Source organism: Dioscorea cayenensis, chromosome 1, assembly GCF_009730915.1.
Source record: "Dioscorea cayenensis subsp. rotundata cultivar TDr96_F1 chromosome 1, TDr96_F1_v2_PseudoChromosome.rev07_lg8_w22 25.fasta, whole genome shotgun sequence".
NCBI classification, from domain to species: domain Eukaryota; kingdom Viridiplantae; phylum Streptophyta; class Magnoliopsida; order Dioscoreales; family Dioscoreaceae; genus Dioscorea; species Dioscorea cayenensis.
This window is the reverse complement of record NC_052471.1, coordinates 30,054,547-30,081,363: the sequence shown is the minus strand read 5'-3', so window position 1 is coordinate 30,081,363 and position 26,817 is coordinate 30,054,547. Positions and strand designations below refer to the sequence as shown.

Genomic DNA, 26,817 nt, shown 5'->3' with positions numbered 1-26,817 from the left:
ATTTATGTACCTTGTGGTTTTCCGGCTTTGGCAAACCAAGGAAAAATTGTCAATGCCATCAAATTTTTTACGCGGCAAGGTAAAACTGACATTTCACATTAACAATCCTTTTTCCGTCCGAACTGGTGCCAACTCGGACTAGTTAGTTTAATTATCTCATTAAGTTAGAATAATGAGGGATTTAGCTTAATGAGAAAAGTTATTTAATGAGCGGGTTAACACCTATCTTCTTCTTCAGCGCCATCTTGATTATCGCCCATCTTGTTGAAGTTGGCAAAAGGATCACCCTAAGATGATCATGTCATGGCTATTGAGAACTTTTCTCCCGCACAGGGTTTCTAGGGTTCAGACGAAGGTGACGTTCTCCACCGGATAGGGTTGCACAGAAGGAAAGCCAAATTCCTCAGTGTGTAAAGGTGACCGAGCTAGTATTTCCCCATCCCCATTGAAAAAAAACTCATTCTCTTCAATCGTACGATAGGGTTCTAATTTCCATCGATATGCCTAGGAGTTTGTATGTATTGAGTTAATTTTTTCAGTTTTGCAGACCATGGTCACTAACATGAATGAAAAACACAAATTACAATTTTAGTTGTCTTCTCTTGCTATGAGTTGACTAATCAAATACTGAACAAATACATACATAAATATGGACAAAAAATAGGGACAGTGTTGGCCTTTTTCCTCTTCCTCATCTTCATAAACACTCTTTGATTGATATGTGATCTTTTGATTTTAAAGAAAAAAGAGAGACGAAAGGATATTGGGAGTAGCTTGATTTGGAATTCTTCATGTCTAGCCTGGTTGAGAGCTACCCCTTTGTCCACTGTTGACCTAACGATGGGTGATATGCGAGTTGGTCTGCAGCTCGAACAAGAAAAGGATTTTTAATGTGAAATGTCGGTTTTACCCTGCCAAGTAAGCAAAATTTGACGGTGTTGACGGTTTTTCCTTGATTTACCAAAACTGGAAAACCACAAGGTATATAAATGCCAAAAAAAAAAACACACATGCCTTGAATTGCGAAAACGCGAAACCGCATGATTTTTTTTTTTTAAATTTCCATAATATAGTAAGATAGTGGGAATAACTTCCCTCCTGTCGGATCATCGGAGAAGATCGTTGAAGAATTAAGTTAAGGCCCAAGAACCTTCTACTTTCTTCTCTGCTACTATGCTCCTTCTCTTCAACTTTTATACTCCTCATGTACTAGAGCATAACTAACTCTTCCTCCTGGCTAATCACCATCCTTGCTTTTGCCACGCTGTCAGGTGTAGATAAAAGCCTCCCACCTTACGCTCCTCCGCCTTTCCCGTTTGGCCATTTGTCTAGCTATTAAAGATTCCTCCACGTCGCGTGCCGAGTTAGCAGTTTTAAGTTGAGCTTCTTTTCCTGCCGTGCTCCTTTTCACGTGCGTTTTTTTTTAAAAACCTTTGGCGCCCTACATATAACTGACTTACCAGTCATTACAGTGGTTCAGTTATTAAAATTTGAAAGAAGACGTGTTGATTGGACAGTCACATAAACAATCAACTGACTTACTAATTGATTGGACAGTCACATAAATAATCTTCACTTGCGTTTTTTTTTTAAATCCTTTGGCACCCTGCATATAAATGACTTACCAGTCATTATAGTGGTTCAGTTATTAAAATTTGAAAGAAGGCGTGTTGATTGGGACGATCACATAAACAATCAACTGACTTACTAGTTGATTGGACAATCACATAAATAATCTTCACTTGTGTGTTTTTTTTTTTAAATCCTTTGGCACCCTGCATATAAATGACTTACCAGTCATTATAGTGGTTCAGTTATTAAAATTTGAAAGAAGACGTGTTGATTGGACAGTCACATAAACAATCAACTGACTTACTAGTTGATTGGACAGTCACAAATAATCTTCACTTGCGTTTTTTTTTAAATCCTTTGGCACCCTGCATATAAATGACTTACCAATCATTACAGTGGTTCAGTTATTAAAATTTGAAAGAAGACGTGTTGATTGGACAGTCACATAAACAATCAACTGACTTACTAGTTAATTGGACAATCACATAAACAATCTTCACGTGTGCTTTTTTTTTTAAATCCTTTGGTACCCTGCATATAAATGACTTATCAGTCATTACAGTAGTTCAGTTATTAAAATTTAAAAGAAGACGTGTTGATTGGACAGTCACATAAACAATTAACCTAATCAATAAACTTAGACTAAGGCATGGGATAGATTAAATTGGTTTTTTTTTTCTTTGTAGTGCAGTTTGGACTAGTGAGGGATGACGATCATTTCATTGATTTTTTACACCGAAATCAAATCCGTGCGCAACTAACATCATTTCCTTATGACTTCAAACCAGCATTACGGCTCGTGCTTGTGGATGTAGTCAGCAGGCTAGCTGGCATGAGCGTGGTACTTGCACACAATGTTCATGGCGCCACGTTATGGTTGGCCTAAAAGTCATTTCATCTCTACAAATTTCAACATAATGACTAATCCGTTTATAATTGGTTGCATGGAACAAATTCTTGAGGCCACTGCTCATCTGATGAGATGAGAATAAAAGAATCCCGTCCGTGACTAGAAATATGAGAAATAGCCAAACAAGTGCCGCCTGGTCTCACACTCGCGTTTGGGTTTGGATTCGGATTCGCGTCTAGGTCCTGGTGACAGGCATTGGAATGAGAATGGCACCGGCTCTGTTGCACTATATGATACATGACAGTGTCATATCATATTGTGCGTCAATCAAGGACTCAAAAAGCACCGTTATCCCGACTCTATTCCCACAATCTCCCTCCTCTCCTGCATCGAGTCGAGGCCCGTTATTCCAATCAATCCATCCATCCATCCTCGGGTTCCTCACTGCGTTTTTTCTATCAATAATAAACTACATCGACTCTTTCGCAGCATCAACGATAGATAGTAGGACGTACACAGAAGTGATCGGCAGGGCGGCTGATCTAGGGTTCTTTCCCAATTGTGGAGAGAGAGAGAGAGAGAGAGAGAGAGAGAGATCCAAGGTTGGGTTGGGGATTTCGGATTTCTTCTCCTTCTCTGAGTAGTTCTTCTCTCCAAAAAAAAGTTCGAAAGCCACGGGGGCACAGGATTGATCAGTAAGTATTCGATGATCCTTCCTTCCTTCCCCTCGCTTTCTCTCTCTCTCAGTCTGCTGTCCTAGTGCCGCAATGTAGATGGACGACACAGTACATTTTTTGATACGCTGGCCTTCTTCTCCTTCCTTCCATTGATCTCCTTTCACTGCATCAGTCTCGCTCTTCCTCATCCTTTTGATTTTCGCGTTTGCTCTCTCTCTCTCTCTCTCTCTCTCTGCTAACCAAGTTCCTGCATGTGTGGAGATAATTGCCCCATTGAGATGGGCTGTTGTGGTTGCTTCGGCTTCTTGAGGAAGCCTCAGAGATCCCTAGTACCCATCCGCGGCACTGGCCCCCGCTTCTCCCAGGAGTTTCTCTTGCCCGAAGGCGGAGATGATGTTGATGGTGCCCTATTTAATGCAGATGGGACTGAAATTATGAACGGAAATGTAAGTGGCTTTCGCCCTCCTTCTAAAGGCGCTGAAGAGATCCTCTTGTTCAGAGCTCGAAGTGGCTTGATATGCAGGGAAATCCCAGTCAAGGAAACTCGCCAAGTTATTCGTACTGAGGTAGGCTCTCTGTTTTTATAATCTTGTGCAACTGATTCTTTGAAACCAAATCTACCACGCCTTCATATGCCCTCCTAATCTAGTTGCAAAGATTGCCATTTTTGTTTCCGTCTTATTCTTTATGACATCTACAGTAGCAGAGAACGATAGATTACTACTCTATATTTATTGACTTGTTCAATTTTGATATTTTCTGTCACAATGAACTAACAAAGCATGAACTATTTCACTTTTAGGAATGAAAATTTTCAACTGAAGCATCTTTACATGGCTCATTGCCTCACTTCACGTTCATGCTAATAGAGTGTCCTTTGTTTTATGGGTGAAGTGGACTGGTTGTTTTTGTTTGTTTAAATAGATCAACTATTAGGAGTTGTGCAGGTTATTAAAAAAAAAAAACTTCTTTAGTCATGAATCATGATAAAAATAAATCACTGTATGGTTATCCTGTAATCAATTTACCTGCTCACTTCCCTTACTGATCCTTTTTATATTGGATGATTTCCAGGATGAGAATGGAAATAAGATGGTTAATGAGTATGTCCGTGAGTACAAGATTGGGTCTGGTAGCTATGGCAAAGTGGTGAGACTAAACTTGTTGCTAATGTTAATTCAGCTTCCCAAAACTCATCATTTTTTTTTTTTTGGATTTGACAGGTTCTGTACCGGAGCACTAAAGATGGTAAACACTATGCAATCAAGGTGCTGTTATATTTCTACTTGTTTCGTTTTCCTTCTGAAATTTATGAGAGATGCATAAACTATTAACAGGTGGAGAATAAATTTCCCTTTTTCTGTCTTATTTTATTTTAATTTAATGCGATTGATTTCTTCTTGACAGATACATGAGCACCCCATAGTAGTGGGAAAATTTATTCTCTGGATGATTTTACATAGTGAATCACTTTATTGTGTTTTTAGAGCTTCATTGTGAACACTTTTGTTACTTTGCTTGTGTCAATCCAAGGGCTTGAAGAACTAACTGGCTGAGATATTAGTATAAAATGTGTTTGTCTTTTTCACTATCAAAACCATCTTTTCATTTGCTGGTGAATTGGTTTGGCATTCCAGTTTGATGATAGTTATCTATTTATCTCCCCTTTACATTTTCCTGCACATTTTTTCCTATAGTGACACTTGTTTCCGCAAAGGCTGGATGGTCAACTACATTATTGGCATGTTTTTGGTTGTCACTAGCTTTAATGATCTCTTTTTGCTCTTTGAATGAAAGTTTTAGCAAGCGAAAGAATGGTTTAAGTTTGTTGTGCTGCCGTAATGCTGTTTTACAGTTTTATAATCTAATATTTCGATATTTTCTTTCTTTTTTTTTTTTTCTTTCGATGTTTTAGATGCACCACTATAACTTCTTTTATGATGATCAGTTTCATTTATTGATTCAAGTTATGCTTCTCGATGCAGGTTTTCCACAAATCACATCTGCTAAAGTTGCGAGTAGCACCATCAGAAACTGCCATGACTGATGTTCTTAGGGAGGTGAGTGTATTTCTCCTTTAAACAGTAGTTTGCTCACCTTTAGAGGCAAAATTTCATCTGAACAAAAATGAAATTATTGTTGTACTAGACCAATGTTGTCTTAGTCAAATAGAAAATTACCCTGAGAAACAATAGATACTAGTAATAAAAATTCAAAATGCCAAAGTCACATTGTTTAAATTTAATATGGGTGATTGGATGGGGTAATTGTGCTCATAGGAGCTCCATTGTATTGTATTTTATAGTGGTTAGTTATTTAATTTAAAGAATAAAAAAAGAAGAAAATGGGTTGCTTTCAATTTGAAGAGAAATGTTTATTTTTGTTAATTGGGTATGCGATATATGTAAATCATGGGGGGATTTCTAGGGAAGAAATATAGAGGATTTTTTTTAATTATGGTGGACATATGAAAACTAACACAAAGGTGCCTTAGTTTGAGGGAGGTTCTTGTCACATTCCTGAGTTTAATCCTCATAGTACAATGTTTGAGTGAAGGAAACAGTTTCCCACAATCATGGGAAGGTTGTTGTCACGTTCTCGGGCTTCGAATTGAGTCACTGGGCGATGTACAAGAAAATCCACTTCGAATGTTGCCGTCTTCTCTTTATTGCGAATTTTTCCTCGTAACAAACCTATGATAAATGTGGAACTCGTTGAAAGGAGCTCCTAACCTTAGACTCGTTAAGATGGAGAGTCTTAAACCTCTAGAGATAGAATCAAATTCAGCTTTTTTTTATTCTCCCAAATCATCTTCTTAAATAGAGATTACATGAGAAATTATGAAACTAGAATTAAGGACTGAAATTAAGGACTCTTGATTGCAATTGAAGTACTTGCTAAAACAAACTCTATTTAAAAAGGCATAAAATTATTTCTTGTTTTCATTCCTATCTTTGGTGATATTGCTTGCAAAATCAGATTCTTCAAATTTTCCTATCTTGAAGCTTATGATCTCCTTTTTCCTATGGTCTACGTCTCCCATAAGTCTTACCCACAAAGGCATCCGTAACATTACCCCCGCCTGGACAAAGATCTTGTCCTCAAGCTCGATATATGGATAAGCAACACTGAAATGATCAACATCTTCCTAAGTATCATCTGTGGGCGTGGAGCCAGACCAATGGACTAGGATTTCCCAATGACCACGATTAAGACGTGAGCGAGAATAGAACAAGGATTAGAAATGAGTTTGCCTTACTGTTATCGGTAGTAGAGTGGGTGGAGCAATTGGGGTAGGCCCCGTGGAAAGCCTTGAGAAGGGAAACATGGAAGGCATTATGGATTTTACATTATGGTGGTAACTCTAATTGATATGCAACTTGCCAATCTTGCGTAACACCGTAAAAGGCTTATAGAACTTGGGGGTAAGGTTATGGTGAAGCTTTTTGGCCACCGAGTGTTGCTTATGAGGATGTAAACATAACCAAACAAGTGAGCCTGGAGTATATTCCACATCTCGATGATCTTTATCATAATATTCCTTCATGCGGTGCTGAGGTTGTTGAAGCCGAACTCAAATGTCCTGCAATGCTGAATCCCGATCAAGCAATGCTTGATCTACTACATCCACTTTCGAAGAACCATCCACATAAGACAACAAGAGAGGTGGATCTTGGCCATAATCGACTTTAAAAACAGAAGTGTGGAGAGTAGTATGGAAGGAAGTATTATAACAATATTCACTCCAAGGAATCCAAGTGACCCATTGCTTAGATCGATCAGCCGACAAAACAACGTAAGTACATTTCAATAGTTTTGTTGACCACCTTTGTTTGGCCATCTGTTTGTGGGTGGTAGGCAGAAGAAAAGTCCAATTTAGTCCCACATAATCGGAAAAACTCTTTTCAAAAATTACTAGTAAAGACAACATCCTAATCACGTACAATATATTTAGGAAACCTGTGCAAGTGTACCACTTGCTCAAAGAAAATGTGGGCCACACTTGAAGCTATATATGGATGTGCCTTTGGTAGAAAGTGGGCATATTTGGGGAACCGATCAACAATAACAAACAGGATTGTTTTGCCACTTGATTTCAGTAATCCATCGATGAAATCCATCGAAACATCATCCTAAACTTGTATAGGCAATTGGAGGCGCTAAAGGAAACCAGTGGGGATCAATTACTCAAACTTATTGCGCTGGCACATTGGGCAAGCTGCCACATATTCCCTAATTGCTGATTTCATGCCTTGCTAATAGAAGTCACTACGCACCCTATGTAAAGTTTTTAGAACACCTTCATGTGTGCCATTATGGAATCCTTATAATATGGAAGAAGTAGTGGAAGATGTCAGCAATAGATAAATGCGACCTTTGTAGAGAAGAAGCCCATCATGCAATGACCAAGAATCATTGACTTCTCCATGTTGAACCTAATCATGCAGCTATCGCGGAGATGCAGTCTTCTAAATTTATGCTTTTATAGCATAAAAAAAGAGCACACGAGGTTGGGTAATCGCATGCGGCAAGCCTTCACCGTCAATCTGGCACGATAGCGCATCAACAACGTGGTTTAAATTCCCACCCTTGTATTCCACATGAAAATCAAATCCCATCAGTTTACTTATTCAATGCTGTTGAGGAGAAGTTGTGAGTCGTTGCTTTAGCAAATATTTCAAGCTATAGTGATCGGTGTGAAAATGAAAGATTCGCCCCATAAGTAAGGGTGCTAATATTGCACAGCCTTTGCTAATCCAATCAATTCTCTTTCATAAGCTGGAAGTTTGAAATGTCGGGCTGCAATCTGGCGGCTGAAAAAGGCGCAATGGGATGTCCATGTTGTTGTAGGACAACACTAATTCCTTCTCCAGAGCCATCACACTCCATGCCAAACTCATCTTCAAAATTAGGTAGTTGCAAAACTGGAGTTGTTGCCAAAGCTTGTTTGAGTGAATGAAAAGATGCTAACGCCACATCAGTCCACTGGAAAGAGTTTCTTTTGAGCATACTAGTCAAAGGATTTGCAAGTTGACCATAACGCGAATAAACTTGTGATATAGCCCGCCAATCCCAAGAATCCTCGTAGAGCAGTTAGGGATTGTGGTTGAAGCCAATCTGTAACTGCTTGTATCTTGTTATTATCAACCAAAACACCTATAAGCAGACACAATGTGGCCGAGATATGCTACTTGGGATTCCCCAAATGAGCACTTAGTTTTCTTCTAACAAAGATGATGAGCCCACAATAATTCAAATACCACTCGAACATGGAGCAAATGATCACCCCATGTCTTGCTATAAATTAAAGGGTCATTTGGCATTGTTTTTGTTTTTTTTTTGTTTCGTTTTTGTTTTGTTTTTATTTTTTTACCAATTTTTTGAAAACAAAAACATGTTTAGATACCAAAGTTGTATGTTTTGGAAAGCAAAAAAACACAAAAAGCATTATTGTAAAAATTTTTGTATTATTTTTCTTAATTTACATTAATATAATTTTTATATTTTTTTATATTAGCACACAAAATTAAGTTGTATTAGTAAACAAAGGGTTTTTTTTATACTTTTATAAAAAATATAAAAATAATGAGATGTCAAATTTTTATAAATTTGTATTAGTGAAAAAAAGAAGACATGATATATAGATTTTTTGTGAAAATTAGGAAAAATTTAAAAAGAAAAAAATCAAAAGGAGATTTCATGAGAAAAATCTGAAATCTCTAACCATCTTTATCTTAAATTTCCTAAATATCTTCAAAAAATTGCAAAAAAATCTAAAAGAAAAGATGGACGGAAATAAATTTTGAGACCGGAAAAACCAAGGAAAAAATTATCAAGAAAAAAGAGAGTTGAAGATCTTGGAACGTTTGTCTAAACCATTATGCTTATGAGAAAAAAAATAGTAATTAATGTCTTTAATGGGTTAGGTTAATGTTTTGGAACTGTTTTCAAAATAGTTGAAAATGTAAAAATTGTGTTTCCACTTTTTTTGAAAACATGGATGTTTTCAAATTTTTGGAAACAAAAATAGCTTGCCAAATGTGTTTTTCTTGTTTTGTTTTCAAAATTTGGAATTGGCAACAAAAATAAAGAGTTGGCAATAATGCCAAACAACCCCTGAAATATCATTAAAGAAAACAAGAACAAATTGGCGCAAGTGTATACCGAATACCTCATTCATAAAGGCTTGAAAAGTTGATGGTGCATTGGTCAACCCAAAAGGCATAACCAAGAACTCAAAATGGCCATGGTGTGTCCGAAAGGCAGTTTTCTCAATGTCAGCTTGATCCATGTGGACTTGATGGTACCCTGACCGGAGATCAATTTTAGTAAAAAATTGAGCCTCATGTAGTTCATCTAATAGTTCCTCCACCACTAATATAAGGAATATATCCTTGATTGTTTTAGCATTAGCCCTCTGTAATCCACACGAAAGCGCCACGTACCATCTTGCTTATGGACCATGTTCAACACAGGTGAAGAAAACAATGACTGACTAGGTCGGATAATTCCATGCTGAAGCATCTGTTCGCATTGCCTCTATTTCATCTTTTTGTAGGTGTGGATTCCTATAGGGCCGGAGTGTTGCACAACCGCAAGCGCACGGTTTTGCCAAGTAGTAACTTAGATATCGATCCCACGAAGACCAAGTGTGATTACTAATTTATTACAACAATAGGCTATCTAGGCAATTAATAGATGTAAAGATGGGAAAGTCAAAGCAATAAAGCAGGAGAAATTGCACAAATGAGGACTGCAGAGAGGCAAGGGTGTGGATTGTAAACCAGATTTAAACAAACCTAGGCTTGGGAACTTACCACAAAGAGTAATGAAAGATGTGTTTGAATCTTTACTAGATTTAGGTAGATGAATTGAAGGATAATAATCCTTAGTTGTCACTCTTTTTCAAGAGATAACAAGTTGATTTAGATCGAGCCACCCCCTACTTTCGTGGTAGATGAACTCTTTCAAAACCTTATTAAGATCAATGATTAAACAATGAACCCTCAAGAAATACCTTTCAGTAATTTTTGGGTGGACTTAAGAGTTTCCAGGACCTAGAATGACCTTTCAGTCAATCTTGATCCTTAAGATAGAACAAGCAAGGCTTTCACACTCACAAGCTATGCAATACAAATCCAAAGCCAACTCGAAATAATCTACCATTAATTCATAAAAGATCCTTACAAAAGAAACAAGCACATCATTCATCACTACTTTGGGCTAATCCCAAACCTAGAGAGAAGTTCTACACTTCCATGTCTTGATTTCAAAAGAAAACAGGAATGATAAAGGTTATGCAAGAACACAGCACAATAAGACTTGGAAAACCCCCTATGTTGCCCTCAAAGGTTTGATCTTCAGATTTCCAGCCCTCTTCTCCTCTTTTTCCTCCCTTTTTGAGCCTTCAGAACCTCCTTTCTTTCTTCTCCAGCCGCCACCCTTCTGTCCCTTGTTTTTTTCTCCCCCTTAGAAACCCTCAATTGATGCCTTTATACCAAGTGTCAGGAGCTGGGTCCCAGTTACTTTTATAGACCACAGGTGGGTTGTGTATCTTGGAAAAGCTGGCCCACTTGGTAAGTGTTGTCATTATTCTCTTTACCTTTGGAATATCCTCAGTTTATCAGAGTTTTTGGGTCAACTCCAGCTTCCTACATGCAAAGTAATTAAAAGTAGTTTGTACTAAAAGGAAGAAGAATTCATTACAAATGCTAAAAAAATGCATGCTTAATAAAGGATCAACCACTAAATGCATGATGATAATTATGCAGTTTTTATGTACAATACGGACCATCACAAGCCCCGAATTTGGTTGCAAACAAATACAATGATCACAATTGCGCAGAGGAGGTAATCCTATAGGCTCATGAAATAAATCATGAAACCTGCCCAAAATCTTGTCTAACTTGGTGCGAGGCATAGATGATTCATGTAATAAGTAAAGTCGACCACCATTAGAAGTCTGTTGTCCTTGAAGAGTGATGGTGGCACCATCTAATTCAAAGCTCATAGTGAGGGAGACAAAATCCCATAAGATCGATCCTAAAGTTTGTAGCCATTTGATCCCTAAAACAATGTCAAAGCCTTCCAATGGAATAACAAAAAAGTTTGTAGTAAAAATATTATCAGCAACTTGGAATGATACCGCCTTGTAGACTCACTTGCTGAAAACCTTCACTCCGTTGACAATAGATACACTTAAACTAGATTGTGGTTGAACAGTCAATCTGAGGCGTTGGGCTGCTGTAGAGCTAATGAAATTATGTGTGCTCCCGGAATCCGCCAAACCAATACAGGATGTTCCTGCATTACATCTCGCAATTGCATAGACCTTGCATCTTGTTTTCCTGTTATGGCATGTAAGGATATTTCAGGTTTCCTTGTTTTATCTTGGTCTTGAGCAACGTCATCACGATCGTCTACTTCCAACCAAAATAATTTTTTACATTGGTGCCCAATGCATATGGTTCATCACAATTGTAGCAAAGGCCCTTTTGCCCTCCGCTCCGCCATTTCAGCGTGGTTTAACTTCTTGATAAAAGGAGTAGGTGCATTGCCGAAGTTTGAACTTGCCACTAGTGCCCCGCCTTGCCCAAAGCTGCCTTTAGAAACAGAAGAAGAAGCAATTGCAGCCATGCTGGTGCCTTTCATACTCGAGCCGATGGTTTGCCAAGGCCCTCTTCGCATGCTTGTTGCCTTTCATAGCTTGAACAAGGTTTGGCGGATTTTGCATCTCCACATCCAACCTTATAGAATCAAGTAATCCTTCAGTAAATAAATCCACGTGTTGATCTACTTGCGTTGTATAGGCACGTGCCAATAGGCCTTGAAATTCGCGTTGATAATACTCCACCGTTCCTGTTTGGTTTAAATTAACCAATTCACCTAACGGATTGTTGCGGAGTGATGGGCCAAATCTTAGAGTGCAATACTCCTTGAAAGCCCTCATGTGAGATTCGAATACTCTTCCTCAATCTAATGATACCACAATTGTACTTCGCCCAACATGTGGAAAGCTACCAAACCGACCGTATCTATTTCAGCTGTCTGGAATTGGAAAAGAACTTTTCACATTGGTGCAGCCATATCAAAGGATCGTCCCGACCCATTAAAGGTCGGAAAATCAAGCTTTGTGTACCGCGGCACCACTCCAGATCCCGGCAATGGTTTTGAGCTATTGTTGTTTCGGTAGTGGCGGTTTCCCAAGTTACTGCTGTTCGCACCTCCATCTAACTCCCTACCATGATTTCTATAGGAACCATGAAGAAGCTCCTGCAGTTGCAGCAACAAGTGTTGTAGCTGAATTCCCAAGTTTGACTCGGTTTGTGCCACCAATCTTGCTTCATTTGTCGCCTGTGCTTCTTGTAGAGACGCCCATTAGTCTTCTTCTGCGTTGGGATCACCCATGGTGTACGGGAGTTGAACCCTATGAGGTCGAACCTCCCGTTGTTCCTCAGTAACTCAGTGGTAGAGCGGTTGGCTGATTTCTTTTTCGATTCATCTCTGGAGTTGAATATCTCATTAAAGAACACCAACGGCGAAAGCACTCTGCTGGGCCGACACTGACACTGAGAGACGAAAGCTAGGGGAGCAAATGGGATTAGATACCCCAGTAGTCCTAACCGTAAACGATGGATACTAGGCGTTGTGCGTATCGACCCGTGTTTGGTACCATGTTGTCACGTTCTTAGGCTACGGATCAAGTCACCAGGAGATGTACAGGAAAATCCACTTTGAATGTTGCCATCTTCCCTTTATTGTGATATCTTTCTCATGACGAACCTATGATTAATGTGGAACTCGTTGAAGGGAGCTCCTAACCTTAGACTCGTGAAGATGGAGAGAGTCTTAAACCTCCAGAGATAGAATCAAATTCAGCTTGTCTTTATTCTCCCAAATCATCTTCTTAAATAGAGATTACATGAGAAATTATGAAACTAGAATTAAGGACTCTTGATTGCAATTGAAGTACTTGCGAAAATAAACTCTATTTAAAAAGGCATAAAATTATTGCTTGTTTTCATTCCTGTCTTTGGCGATATTGCTTGCAAAATCAGATTCTTCAATTAGGAATGAAATTATTTGCCTTCCTTCCTATCTTGGAAGCTTATGATCTCCTTTTCCCGTGGTCCACGTCCATAAGTCTTACCCACAAAGGCATCCATAACAGTTGTGCATGCCTAGCTATTCTAAAATCATGCACTGGCAAGCATTTTGTGCATCCAGCTGTCTTTTGTTAGGTGTATTAAGACCAAGATGAATCTAATATACCATAATGGCCCCATTATAAGCCTTGCGAAATGCTTAAAAAAGGCACTTCTATTTTTCATGATAATTATGCTGTTAATTTTGGCATAATCATCTATTGTTTGCAAATGAGTTTAAATCCTCATAGTACAATGTCATATTTATTTTAGAAAGAAGTATTCTTGGTTCATCAACTTTGTCCTACCATTCAAGGTATTTAGCAGGTTCATATTTTTTACATTTTTTTTTCTTTTGCTCGCATCAATTTTCTCATAAGTTGCCTTTTAATTTTGAATGGTCTTTTTGAAATCATCTTGTTAGGTTATTGTGTGTAGCATTGTTAGGAAAGACCTAGATGAGGCTATTCCAAATTGTGATTTGTCATAGGTGATGATTATGTATTATTATTCACCAAGATGATGTTTTCACAAGGTCAAGAAAAACTAGGTTAAGTGGGCTTTGGGGTCTTGGGCATTTGAAATTGTTTGGAAGCAAAACTTTTATTTGAAATTGACCAAACTTTAACTTTAGTAATACTAATTAAAAAATATTTAAGATTAAAATTATAATTTCCTAATTAATGATGAGTATTCGCTAACTTTTAATATTTTTTTTAATTGATTGATTAATATTTATTCGATTAATTAAGTCTTGCGAAGATAAAGTTTGTGGTACAACCCCAAACCCTTATGTTGGCTTTTCGGTTGGGATTGAGGGACAGATAAAACCAGTTTATCCCCCTACCCAATGCACATTGATAATAATGTTGTGTCATCATTCTGACCTCATATTGGAATTTGGCATAAATTTGCCCATTTGGGGCGACTTTACAATTAAACATCTTCATTATTATATTCTGATACATTATTCAACCATAAAGACATCTGTGCCCTAGACCTTCATATAGTTGGTAATGCCATATTTTCTTTTCTGTTTTGCAGGTATCTATCATGAAAATGTTGGACCATCCAAACATCGTTAATCTAATTGAGGTTATTGATGACCCAACTACAGATCACTTTTACATGGGTATCCCTTGGTGTTTTCACCTTTTCATGTGATCTTTGTATTCTGTGGTTAATTATTCTTTTTTCCTCTTGTTTTTAACCACTTTATACCAAGTTTTGATAAGTGTCATACCTTCTCAAGTGTTCTTTTTCTTGTGCGGTGCAGTTCTAGAGTATGTCAAAGGCAAGAGGGTATGTGACGGTTCTGGTTCTTGTCTGAGCGAAAGTACTTCCAGAAGATATCTGCGAGACATAGTTGCTGGTCTCATTTATCTACATGCTCATGTAAGTTACCATGAGATTCATTACTTTGTATTTTTCTTACAACTTCCTACATTTTTTTGTCAATCTAATCTTTTTTCTGGTGAATGCACAAGTTAGCTTATCAATGTCAAAATAGGAACATTCCTCATTTAATCTGATGAAAACAATCTCAGATTCCCTTTTACTCGTCCTCTTTGTATCTGTGGCAGAATCTCTACTTGCTCTGATGTTCTTTAATTCTTTGTGCTGTTTACTTTTAGCACCCTTATTTTTGTTATTCGGTATCTTGTTTTAGCCAGTTCATTTTAGTGGACACAAACTGAGTTCTCTAATTTATTGAAACCTGGGGGCAGGAAATGAGATTTTGTTTGTTGTTCAATAAAATATTCTAATCCTTCCTTATAACAGGAATATCTAATAAACACTTCCTCTTACTTTGGAAAACTGTATTGTTTAGTGTTTGGTTTTATTTGCTATTTAGCCTAAAAAATTGTTGCAATCTTCATTTTTAGAACTCCTTCACGATTATTAGTCTGCTTAAGTGATATGTCACCACATATTATGTGGATTTAATCAGTGATAATCAATTTCAATCTTGTCTGTTAACAAATGTGGAATAAGGAAACCTAACAGCACTTTGCTGGGAATGCTCGGACATTGTTATAAAATTGCTCAAGTTATTGTCAGGCATGGTACTTGAGCTGAAGTTGTTTTGTAAGGTTCTGATTCTCTTTTCTCTTTTGGGAACCCTAATGTATTGTACACTACATTATGAACTGACAGGTAATGCTTTGCCTGTGATTAGAGGTGTTGTTATCATTAGGTGTTATTATCATTTACTAAGCCTATTAGTCTGATGCTAAGATTTCTTCTCTTCAATACTACAGAGTTTCTTTACTGCTTGATTAGTGATTAGAAGTTATCTTAATATTGTCTTTGGATGGAAGAATGCATCTTTGGGACCATTAGTGTCAGACTGATGCAGACTTTAGCATAAAAAATATAACTTCAGTCTGTGCTATGGAGCTGGACTAAGCGATATATGAGATAAATATGAATAAAAAGTTAAAAATATTGAAATATTTCTTAGGTAGCCAAATATGTTACCAAGTACAAAAGCAAGCTATGATGTTGCCAACCTCATTTAATCTTCCTATGGGCTTAGAAGAATCATTTAGTTGATGGGGAATGATTACACCTGCTGGCATATATGGTGCTTTGTTGAATTTATCAGACTATTAATATCTACAATATGCATCCTACTTGAGCATGGAATACACAGTAGTAAAAAGGTTTCAGAGTATGCCACAAAAAAAGACATAAGTGGATTAGCATCTCACACCTATAATTAGATTTGGGATTTTTCGCATATACCTCTCTGAAATCTTGTGTATTTGCATGTAAATTGCACCCTATTTGAGCATGGAATATACATTAGTAACAAGGATTCAGCGTGTGCCAAGAAAAAGGCATAACTAGATTAGTAGTGCACACTTATAATTAGATTCAGGATTTTTTGCTGTATTTGCATGTAACTCTCAAAAAATCTTCTGTATTCGTATGTACCTCCCCTATTTCTTTGCATGGTTGTACCTGCATGTTAAAGCCTGAAACTGTACATGCAGATACCTCCCTGGTTAAGATTTCAGGTAGGTCTGGGATATTTCAGGAATATTTCTTACATTATTTGTTATTAATTTTTCCCCAAAATACCTATCATCTATCTTTCCCTTTCTTGTTCCTCCAAAAAGAACACAAAGCATACCCCCACATAATGGCAACATACTTTTTAATCAAATCGCTACAACCAAATGAATAATTACCAACAGCAAGATTAATGGTTTGTTTATGTGAATGCATGATATTTCATGTATTCTGAGAAAAAAATAAAAAATAAAAAATTCCAATTAGGTGTATCTATGTAAGAAATAATAAAGCATATCAAGCTTCTCTTCTCAAATAAAAACCAATAATGATCTTCGTTTCATGAATTTTATGCTCCATGTTTTGGGTTTCATAGTATTGAGAATAAAGAATTTCACTATATTTTTAGCTAGGATTTATTAAGACAAATGAACCTTAGGAAGGTGTCTGCAAAGATGGTGTAGATTTGAGAGAGCTATATGTAATTACAGATAAGTTGGGGAACTATTCATAAAAGTAAGATGTCTAGGAGGTGTATGCATAAAACCCTTGAATTTATTGAAGTCAATATGGCTGAACATTGTTGTTTTTTTTTTAAATCCAGGATAACTGCCTTTCATCTCCCTCTTTTCAGATTTAGGGGGCGTTCATTTTAGGGGAAGTCATCGGAAGTGGGAAGTGGGGAAGTTGGGGAAGTGCCATTTCTCTAAATCCCTGAAGTGGGAGAAGTGATATCACTCCCAGCACTTCAGTGTTCATTTGTGGGAAAGTGAGAATAGAATCAAAGAATTAATGTGTTGAGTCGAGTTGTATGAGTTCAAAAAAGACTTTGGAAGTCATGAGAAGTGAGTTTTTTATAGATTGGCTCACTTCCCCTCACTTCAGTAAAAAAAAATGCTGAAGTGGATTTAAACCCACTTCAAACGGAAGTGAGGGAAGTGGGAGAAGTGACAAATGAACATCAGAATTGGGGGTAGTCAGACCACTTCCTCCGAAATGAACATGCCCTTAGTGAAAAGAGGGGCATGACTGTATTTGAATGTAACCTGTGTTTACAACTTCTCATTTTACTTATGAGTTGATAATCTTATTTAGTGATGTTTGTCTCATACGTCAAGTTGCTTGTCTTGTGCCTGTTACTGTTAATCTGATCATATCTTGTTCTTTTTTCTGGCCACAGAATATTGTTCATGGAGACATTAAACCTGATAACCTTCTGGTGACAAGCAATGGAAATGTGAAGATAGGAGATTTCAGTGTTAGCCAGGTTTTTGAGGTAAATTAGTATTTCTAGCACTAAGCATTTTTGCAACTAATAGTTCTATCCGCTTCTATTTATAACTTTATATAGCTACCTAATTGTTTGCATTGGCTGTGTACTTTAGCTTATTAATTGTTTATTTGGCAACCTTCTATGACTCACCATTTGGTATGTAATTCTCATAGCGGCCACTTGTAACTAGGTTTATTATTTTGTGATATAACTAAAATCTCCTCTGGATTTATAATTAGGATTTTTGTAAAGACTTAGTTTATTTCTGTATTTTTTTACTGTTTTAGGCTTGTAAATGTGCATGCTATTCTAAATGGTGGCCTTAGCATGTTCCATAGGCTTTTATTTCCATACCATGAGGAGCATGAGTGTCATTTGTTGGATATAAACCAAACGTATCATCTGATTCAATTTAAAAGCCTAAGGTAATATGATGAAAATCTCATTATTCATATCCATTTTTACTAACTTCACCATGTGGTTCTTAATATGCACCTTGGATACATGCTAGTCTACTTTAAGGATAAGGTTGTTGAGTAGAAAGATGTGTTCAAGGTAGAAAACGAGCATTTTGAGGATGCAAATGTTGGTGTTAGATGGAGTTTATGTTTACGTTGTGTTAGAGTATGAACTCTTGTCAGACGAGGAGAATAGCTATGAACCACGGACACACCAACCTCCTCAATGTGCCAATGTCAGACATGGATATGCTGTCGACATAACCGGCACAGTGTCCGACACTCTTGCTGCCATCGCAGCCGTCGTCGCCATCTCCTTTGTTGGAACGTCAAGGAAGTTGTGGTCTTAGCTGGGTCTTGGGCTTGCGTCTGTTGGGGGCGTGGGTTTTGCCGAGATTTGCGGGAGGATTAGAAAGGGAGGAAGGGAGGTGATGAAATGTGGAAAAAGGAAGATGGTTACAGGAAATGGGGGAAGACTGCTACTTGAAGAGCTCTTACCTAGGAGGTGGAGACTTTTTTTAAAATCTAGGGTTTTTCTTTAAAATCCAGAATGATCCTAGTTGTTGATTGTTTGTAACATAGATGTACGATCCGTGCTAATGGGTCTATTTTCCTTCTCATCAAATAAGCATATATGAATTCTAACATTCATAATAAAAATAAAAATAAAAATAAAATTATCTTACAAATCAAATAACCTTAAATATGAAAAATATAATTATTTGCATTTATAATAATATTTTACTTAATAAATATATTTTTAAAATATTTTTTTATTGTCGTATCCTGCCGTACCTGTGTCCTTAATTTTAAAAAATTATTGTGGCACCCTATCTATGTCCATGCTTCATAGGAGAATAGTGATCTGATGAAGGTGATTGGTGATGTGTTGAGGAAAAAGGTTTTATTGGAGAAGGTTGAAGATGAGGACTTGGAAAACAGTGATCAACATTTGGGTTGGTTCAGGTTTGTAAGAAGATAAAGCTGTTGTGGGGTCATGGTCTCTGAGTGCTAGAGAAATAAGACGAATGATCATGTGTTTTTCCATGATTCATCCTGGAACATGGATTTGGTCAAGATAATGATGAAGAAAATGGGTTGGATAGAGGAACATAGGTTGAAAGAATCGAGGGAGGAGAAGAGCTGGTGGAAAAGCTGATGGTGGAGGCGGGACAGGATGCAAGTGAGCCCAACAATACAATGAGGCTGGAGCTTTTTGATTCAACAGCAACTAATGCTGCTGAACGCCTTGTAGAAATAAGGACAGACTATGTTCAAGAACAAAAGCAAAATTTAATCAGATTGAAATGGTGCTTTCGCATGAGAAAGTTCAGGGACATCTGATGCATGTGATGAATTTGCTTGAATGATGGCAAAGGTTAGATGAACTTGAAAAAGAACTTGAGCAATAGAGTGCTTCTGGCACTGATGAAGAGTAGAGTGAAATTGAAACACGTACACATGCAGATGATGATTCAAAGTGATGAGAGACCTACATCTATCTATACATCTATTTATATATATATATATATATATATCACATATCTTCACTAACTTAATTGATGTCGGGCTATTGGTTACACTAATATCATTTGCTTTGAGCTTGTATTTAGATTCACTTGAAGTCTTGGATACCTGCCTGTTTTTGTGTGCCTGTGTTTCATTAGCATTAGTTTGAGAAAATAAAACCAGAGTATAGATTTTAAATCAAAATGGCCACTATACCTTTACTTTGTCTTGTTTAGGGTAAAATACGCTTCCCACTCACATCTTTTAAGTATTATATGTCCGATGACAGGAGAGTGTGACTATGAGGAACTAGTCTGTGAAGACCCATTTCTAGACTCAAAATAGGTCTGGAAGATTAGAGTAAGAGTAGAAGGAGCTAATTTGTTTAGACCCAGTAACAGAGTCAGGATGATGACCTGTTGGCATACCTGCAAGAGAGGAGAAGTATGATATGAAGAAACTAGTTCATCTAGATGTTTAATGAACATGTAATGATTCAAGAGCAAAGTTCACAGAAGAGCTAATATGGTGCAGAACATTTCTTTTGCTTTTCGTATAATTTGGTGTTAATTTGTTACTGTTTGCATGGTTAGTTCTAAATTGTTCCATCTGGTATGCAATTGCGTTTGAGTTTCACATTTGAAAGGGCTCATTAAAGTAGTGATATGAAATTATGAAACCAATGCTGGTTTCTATTGGTGACCTGCCTGAAAGTAACATGATTTCTTATTTCATTTGTGTTCCAGATTTTCTATTTTAGTTCTGCTGCTTAGATGAATGCTTACTTCATGTATAGGGAATGTTCCCTATGTCAGATTTGCATCATATAATCTGTAGTTCTGCTGAATCTGCCATCTTGATGCAGTAGATGTCTTCTTTCTTGTGGCATGTGTGAAGCAGCTCATATTTGACCAATGTGGTATTACACTTGGCATGAGATACTAAAATTGTCTCGTATGCAGGATGACAATGATGAGCTCCGTAGATCCCCAGGGACTCCTGTATTTACTGCGCCAGAGTGCTGTCTAGGTGCAGCATTTTGACATGATAACTCCTGAAGTTATGGTCGTATTTTCGAGGCAAGTTAATCTCTGATACATATGTGTGTCTAAACCTCAAGTTTATGTATTATCTGCAGGTGTGACATACCATGGTAAAGCTGCTGACACATGGGCGGTTGGAATTACCTTGTATTGCATGGTTGTGGGTCAGTACCCTTTTCTCGGAGACACTCTACAAGACACTTATGACAAGGTGACCAAATTTTCTCTGATCTCTTGAAAGTATATTTTTTTTCTTTTGCCTGAAATTTGTGTAAGCTTGATTTGAACTTTGGTGCCCTCCAGATAGTGAATAACCCACTGACAGTGCCGATTGATATGAATCCACTATTAAGAAGCTTACTGGAAGGCCTCCTCTGCAAAGGTCAGCCATTACATCTATATGTGACTCTCTATCAACAGTTGCAAACATTAATTTCCCCATCTCACAGTTGCCATCAGTTTCACTTTGATAGTTTTCCATTTGCTCCACTTGCACTGCAGATCCCAAGCAACGAATGACGCTCCGTGCCACGGCTGAGCATCCTTGGGTTGTTGGGGATGAGGGTCCAATATCAGAGTTTTTGTGCAGGTGCAGGCGCAACAGTTCTTCATGAGAAGGCCCCTCTCTTATTAAATCTGAGGGGAACGCTCATGTGAAATGGGTGCCCAGAGTTGCTTGGATTACCCGTTACAACTATAAATAAACCTAATGTAGACAGCCAGGTTTTGGCACAAAAGGACGTGTCAAATGATGAATAATAGCATCTCCCAAAAGATGAGATCGTTGTCGGCCCTTTCTTCCTAGTGCCGTGCAATTGTGGTTTTTGGCAGGTGCTCCAGCATCACCATTTGCTCTTTTTTTTTTTTAACTTTTTTGTTTGTCCTGCAATTCATTTAAACTGGGCGGATATGTGGGCATTCTATGAACAATTGTGTAAATTGTGTGCAGCAGTCATATGCCAGTATATATTTTTGTTTTAATTCTAACATTTAACTTATAGTCAATTCCTCAAAATAGTTTCATGATTCATCTGTTTCGTTATTAGAAGATGGAAGCGTGGTACTATGTAACTGCTTAATTAAAAAAATTTGTACGCCCAAGTTATTTAAGCAGCTGGGAAGGCCGTTAGAAGACAGGGGGTCGCAGGAGGAAGCAAGATGCCATGTTTTATTTATTTATTTAAAATTTTTTTAAGGTGACTTGAGTTTACTTGAATTGTGGAATGTTTTTTGACTTCATTTGAACCCACAATGACATTTGTGCTAGATTTGGCAGATAGTGCTACTTTGAACAAGAGATCTGTCATGTTATTGCACCTTCCACTTGTACCTTGTTGGAGATCCACAAAGCTCCACTCACACTTGATGGCTCACTAGCACTAACACTAACACTTGTTATCCTTTGCCCTGTTGAGGATAATACTTGAAAATGATGTGTAATTTCCAGCAAACTGTTTTACGCGGGGAGTCATGGATTGGGTCAGATGTGGATTTTGAGCGCCATGCCCTCCTTATCCCTCTTTTGACATGCTGGAGTATCTGCTGCCAAATTCATTGAGCTATAATCCCCAATACCTGATATATTATTATTATTATTTTTATTATTTAAAGAAAAAAAAAACACGCTTGTGGACGCATCAATATCATGCTCATTTTGCCGGAGGGCCCTACTGGCGCAACAGTCTCCCGCTATTTCTTACATCACGATTCACTCACTGCCGCTCACGCTCGTTCATACACTCTGCAACTTCTGGTTCTATGGTTTCCTGATCTCAAATCACTCCATCAAATGCTGCTAAATCTGTAAATAATCCCTGTATGTATCCTTGTCTTCTCATCATATAATTAAAATTTTTTCCATGACATCTATGTTTTTTTTTTAAATTTATTTTTAATTTCAGAGTGATATGGTTGCCAGTTCACATCATATGTTTTCCTTTTGCCAAGCATTCATTCAGTTTTATGCCTTCTTCGGTTCTTTTTATACTTTGTGCCTGGGAGTATTGAAGATAATATGAAGTTACTGGTGTCTGAAATTCCTTTTGTCCTTTGTTTCTTTTTTTTGTTTTAAAAAAAAAAATTTAATAATTTGCAGAACATGCTGTGAAATTCATTGTGAGGGTGTTTGGTGTTTATGAATCACATTACTGATATACATGCTTAATTCAAGGACCCGCCTATCATCCAACTGCTGACAACAAGCCTTGAAATGGGACCTGAAAGGTTCATGTCTCATGAAGAAGGTGACAGGGGTCACACAAAATCTCTTCTTCTTAATGTGCAGGTAAATTTTGTGCTCAAATTTGCACTCTTAAATAGTGTCTTGAGTTTATATTTAGCATATATATATATATATATATATGTATATTCCTTTTTTTTTGGCCAAGATATATATATATATATATTCCTTTTTAACAGGATAACAGTGAGACAGCTGCAACATCAGAAGAAATTTCACATATTCAGCATGGGAAACTCCCCAAGCTTTCTATAGAGATACCCTCTACTAGTGTGCAGGATGCATCCATAGATTTTGTAGCACTGAATATGCCTTTAACATCAAATTGTGCTTCTCCTAATGTTAATCCTTTCCCCACAAAAAGCCCTACATCTTTCAACAGAAAACATAAATCCCCTGATATCTCATCATATAAACCCAAACCATCCATAAAAAAAATTCTCCTTCCAAGGCTGAGCTTTAAGTTCCGGAGTCCAGTTTCTGAGATTGATAAATGTGATGTTATAGTTCAAGATGATTCATCAGCAACAAGCAGCGAGAAGCCTTCTGTATTGAGGTCATTATCCTTCACTAAGTTGTTCTCATCGACACCAAGAGGATCATCATCTCTTCCTGTTACTCCTGTTGCTCATTTGCATGGCATGTTTTCACTTAGAACTACCCCAGTTGGCACCTCCATGTCAGATGTAAGTAATTTGGATGTAATATATATGCATATATATATATATATATACACACACACTAAATTTGATGCAATACACACACACACACACACACACTAATAAATTCCATGGAAACAGCATCTAGCATCATTTGCACCAATGATAAATGGCTACACATTATTTTCTTCATTTTTTTAATTGCGCTTACAATATTTCCAAATAATTATATTCACTTCGATCAGTAGTCTGCTTATTGCTCTACACACTTTTATATGAAATTATCACCCTGCATTCATGCATATGTACGCTAATCATAATGCTTTATTATTGTTGAGAATTATCCATCTGTTGGTACCATAAGAATTAGTTCCCAAGCCTGATGAATGGGTAGGTCTATGTTCAGGATAACATTTAGATTCATTCCTCACTAGGTTCTTCTTCTTTGACAGAGAAAAGAGTTCAAGAAGAAGATACATCGTTCACTTTCTCTGCCTGCAGTTGCCAAACCCAAAAACATTAAAAGAATGGATTCTTTAGGCAACATGTATCGCGTAATTCCAACTCCAAGAATAGTAGACATGAGTTGTGCCACACCCGAGATCATAGCTTCTCCAGACCATGGTAAAAAATTCAATCTTGGCATCATACATTGCAGATTCTATTTTAAAATTCTGAGACTAATTTTCCCCATTTAATTTTCATATTGAAATAGAAAAAAAATCTTGTGATCAATGTTCCTATTCTTCAACACATATAGATCCAAACTTGTATTCCTTTATTCTATTTGCCTTGACCAAAGAGCACATAAGAGGAAAAGACCTTCTTTTCTACATCAGCTTACTACCTCAATTTGCCCTATTATGTACCAGCCGCTGTCTTTAATTTTGGAGAAGCACCTTAATTATTTTTTTGTCTATCAAAATGGTTCAGAAAGTAATGATGATGGTGAGGATATTGCTGAAGAGGAGGCTGTCTGTCGTATTTGCATGATTGAACTATGCGAAGGTGGTGACACACTCAAATTAGAATGTAGCTGCAAAGGAGAACTTGCCCTAGCCCATAAAGAATGTGCTTTGAAGTGGTTTATTCTTAGAGGTTCCAAAAATTGTGAAGTTTGTAAGCAAGAGGTCAAAAACCTACCTGTTACACTTTTACGTATTCACAATATTCAGGCAGCTGTTGTTCAAACAGGCACCATATCACAAAGAATCGTCTGTAATTACGGGTGAGTCTTACTTCTCATACCTGCATTAATTTGGTGAATGCCTGAATTTATCTTTTGGATCAATTGACAAAAAACTTTGTTTACCTGTAGAAACTCTGAATTCAGAGTGTGCATGTGTGCATATATTCTTGCTCATTGCTTCAAGCCATAGTTTTCACAATTTTGTTCAATGGAGTCACAAATATTTTTAGTGGTTTGTTGTGTGTTAGACATCTGATACATGTCATCACCTTTATCACCAGGGTCTTTCAGGAAATGCCGGTCCTAGTGTTTGTCAGCATGCTTGCCTACTTCTGTTTCTTGGAACAGCTATTGGTAACACAATTCACTCAATTCATCTCACTTATCCAATTCAGTTTAAATGATTCAACAGCTGATGAGAGGTGTCATTGGCAGGTTGCTGATAATGGTTTCACTGCTCTGGCCATTGCCGTGCCTTTCTCTTTCATCTTGGGTCTTCTAGCAAGCATGACTTCCTCGACAATGGGTAAAATCAAATGATTCATGATTTTAAAACATCAGTATCATGTGGATGATGTTTTATCTTTTGTAACTGCTTCATGTATACAGTGGCTGGGACATGCACTTGGATTTATTCATCAGTTCAGTTTGTGTTGGTTGTGCTGTTTGCTCATCTATTTTACTCTATGGTAAGTGGGTGAATTTGTTTACTAAAGGAAAAATATGGTTCTTGTATATGCATTCCATCCATCCGGAATTTTGTTGGTAATAGTAGTACTGACTCATTTTTTGGTTTGAATCTGTGTCTATCTGCAGTTTCATATGCAATCTATTATGTCAGTGGTACTTGCGACATTTACTGGGTTTGCCATTACAATGTGTGGGAGTTCCATCATTGTTGAGTTCTTGAGATGGAGAATCAGGTTACATGCGTAGTTCTGAAGAAATACTTCAATCAACTCAACAATCATCGGGAACTGACAACTAAAAACTCTCCCAGTTGGGCTGTCAGGCAATTGTTGTATGTATTATACCCAGCGTTTGTGCTTGTGCTGTGTGAATGATCACACCTATGACCTACCTGCATCATGTGTGTTCAGTATCAGTTTGCCATGATGATGAAATATTTATGTTAGAGTAGAATTAAAGTGTTTATTAATTTAAGGATGTGTTTGGTTGTAAAAACAGATGATGTATTTGGCATAGTGGCCGCGCACGCACAGGGGCAGTTGATTTGTTGTTGTTGTATAAACAATGAATGAAGAGAAAATTCAAATGTATGTTGATAGATGGAGAAAGGACAGTGGCCAGTGGGCAAGGCCCATCCTTCATTTTCAAAGGTAGAGACAGTACCAATGTGATTGGCATGAATGAAAATTACACGCCACGAACTCCTCGTGGTTTAGGAGTTGGAGGAGGATTGGAAATTAAGATGCCTTCCCGGCTCACTCAGTTTTGTGTACTTATTTAACAGGCATGAATCATGCATGATGCGCGGGTTGGATCCACCAATGACCAACCTGGTGGAAATAAATTGATGATTGATGATTGATGATTTGTGGCTGATGGCTGATGACTATTCATTAGAAATGCAAATAGGATTAGAAAGCCCGCATGTGACAAGCATTGGAAGTGCCCACTTGTCTCTCCCAAAGATCAAAAAAAAAAAATCCCAATCCCACTATTCAACCAGGCAACACAAATATCACGGACCGTCCACTTGGATATCATATTTTGCGGACCTCAACCTAACAATAATAAAATCTCATATATTTGACATAAGATTAGCCTAGTCTGTCTGACTGGGTGTGTGTTGATAAATTATTTAATATTTAAGAGAGGCTATTATATAGACAGACAGTTAAACGTTAGATTTCCTTCTGCCGGAGGAATCTCATGAGGATTATGAAAAGATGCTTTGGCAAACAAGCCAAACAGTTGCAACACACTGCCAAAACCGAACATTCAGATGCTGCCTTCAAAATCAATACTCTAATGACTTTTAGACAAAAAAGCAAGGTGAACAAATATATATATATATATATATATATTTTTCACCCAAAAATATATTTCTTTTTGACACACAAAAAGGGTAATTGCAGGTTGCCCGCACTTGTCTGGATTTTTCCTTTTTGCAAATATATATATATATATAAAAAAATATAGCGGTGGGAACTTTCCAAAG

At 37.3% G+C, this 26,817-nt stretch overlaps 2 protein-coding genes across 3 annotated transcripts; both read left to right on the top strand.

Moving 5' to 3' along the window:
- Window positions 1-2,723: 2,723 nt before the first annotated feature.
- On the top strand, window positions 2,724-21,534 carry LOC120260808 (serine/threonine-protein kinase GRIK2). Its single transcript, XM_039268375.1, has 11 exons — window positions 2,724-3,665; window positions 4,174-4,248; window positions 4,323-4,367; window positions 5,085-5,159; window positions 14,289-14,376; window positions 14,521-14,639; window positions 17,443-17,538; window positions 20,465-20,531; window positions 20,641-20,756; window positions 20,849-20,927; window positions 21,047-21,534. Exons 1-11 carry the CDS (start codon window positions 3,351-3,353, stop codon window positions 21,157-21,159), a joined length of 1,188 nt encoding a protein of 395 aa, XP_039124309.1. The 5' UTR covers window positions 2,724-3,350; the 3' UTR covers window positions 21,160-21,534.
- Window positions 21,535-22,203: 669 nt separating this feature from the next.
- Window positions 22,204-25,800, top strand: LOC120258348. Of its 2 annotated transcripts, none has more exons than XM_039265833.1 (9): window positions 22,204-22,361; window positions 22,716-22,829; window positions 22,964-23,470; window positions 23,896-24,067; window positions 24,377-24,671; window positions 24,914-24,986; window positions 25,068-25,158; window positions 25,242-25,321; window positions 25,449-25,800. In XM_039265833.1, exons 2-9 carry the CDS (start codon window positions 22,755-22,757, stop codon window positions 25,566-25,568), a joined length of 1,413 nt encoding a protein of 470 aa, XP_039121767.1. In that variant the 5' UTR covers window positions 22,204-22,361; window positions 22,716-22,754; the 3' UTR covers window positions 25,569-25,800. The 2 variants fall into 2 exon arrangements, with proteins under 2 accessions (XP_039121767.1, XP_039121689.1); XM_039265755.1 differs by having other exon boundaries at window positions 22,220-22,361; window positions 22,641-22,829.
- Window positions 25,801-26,817: the final 1,017 nt, after the last annotated feature.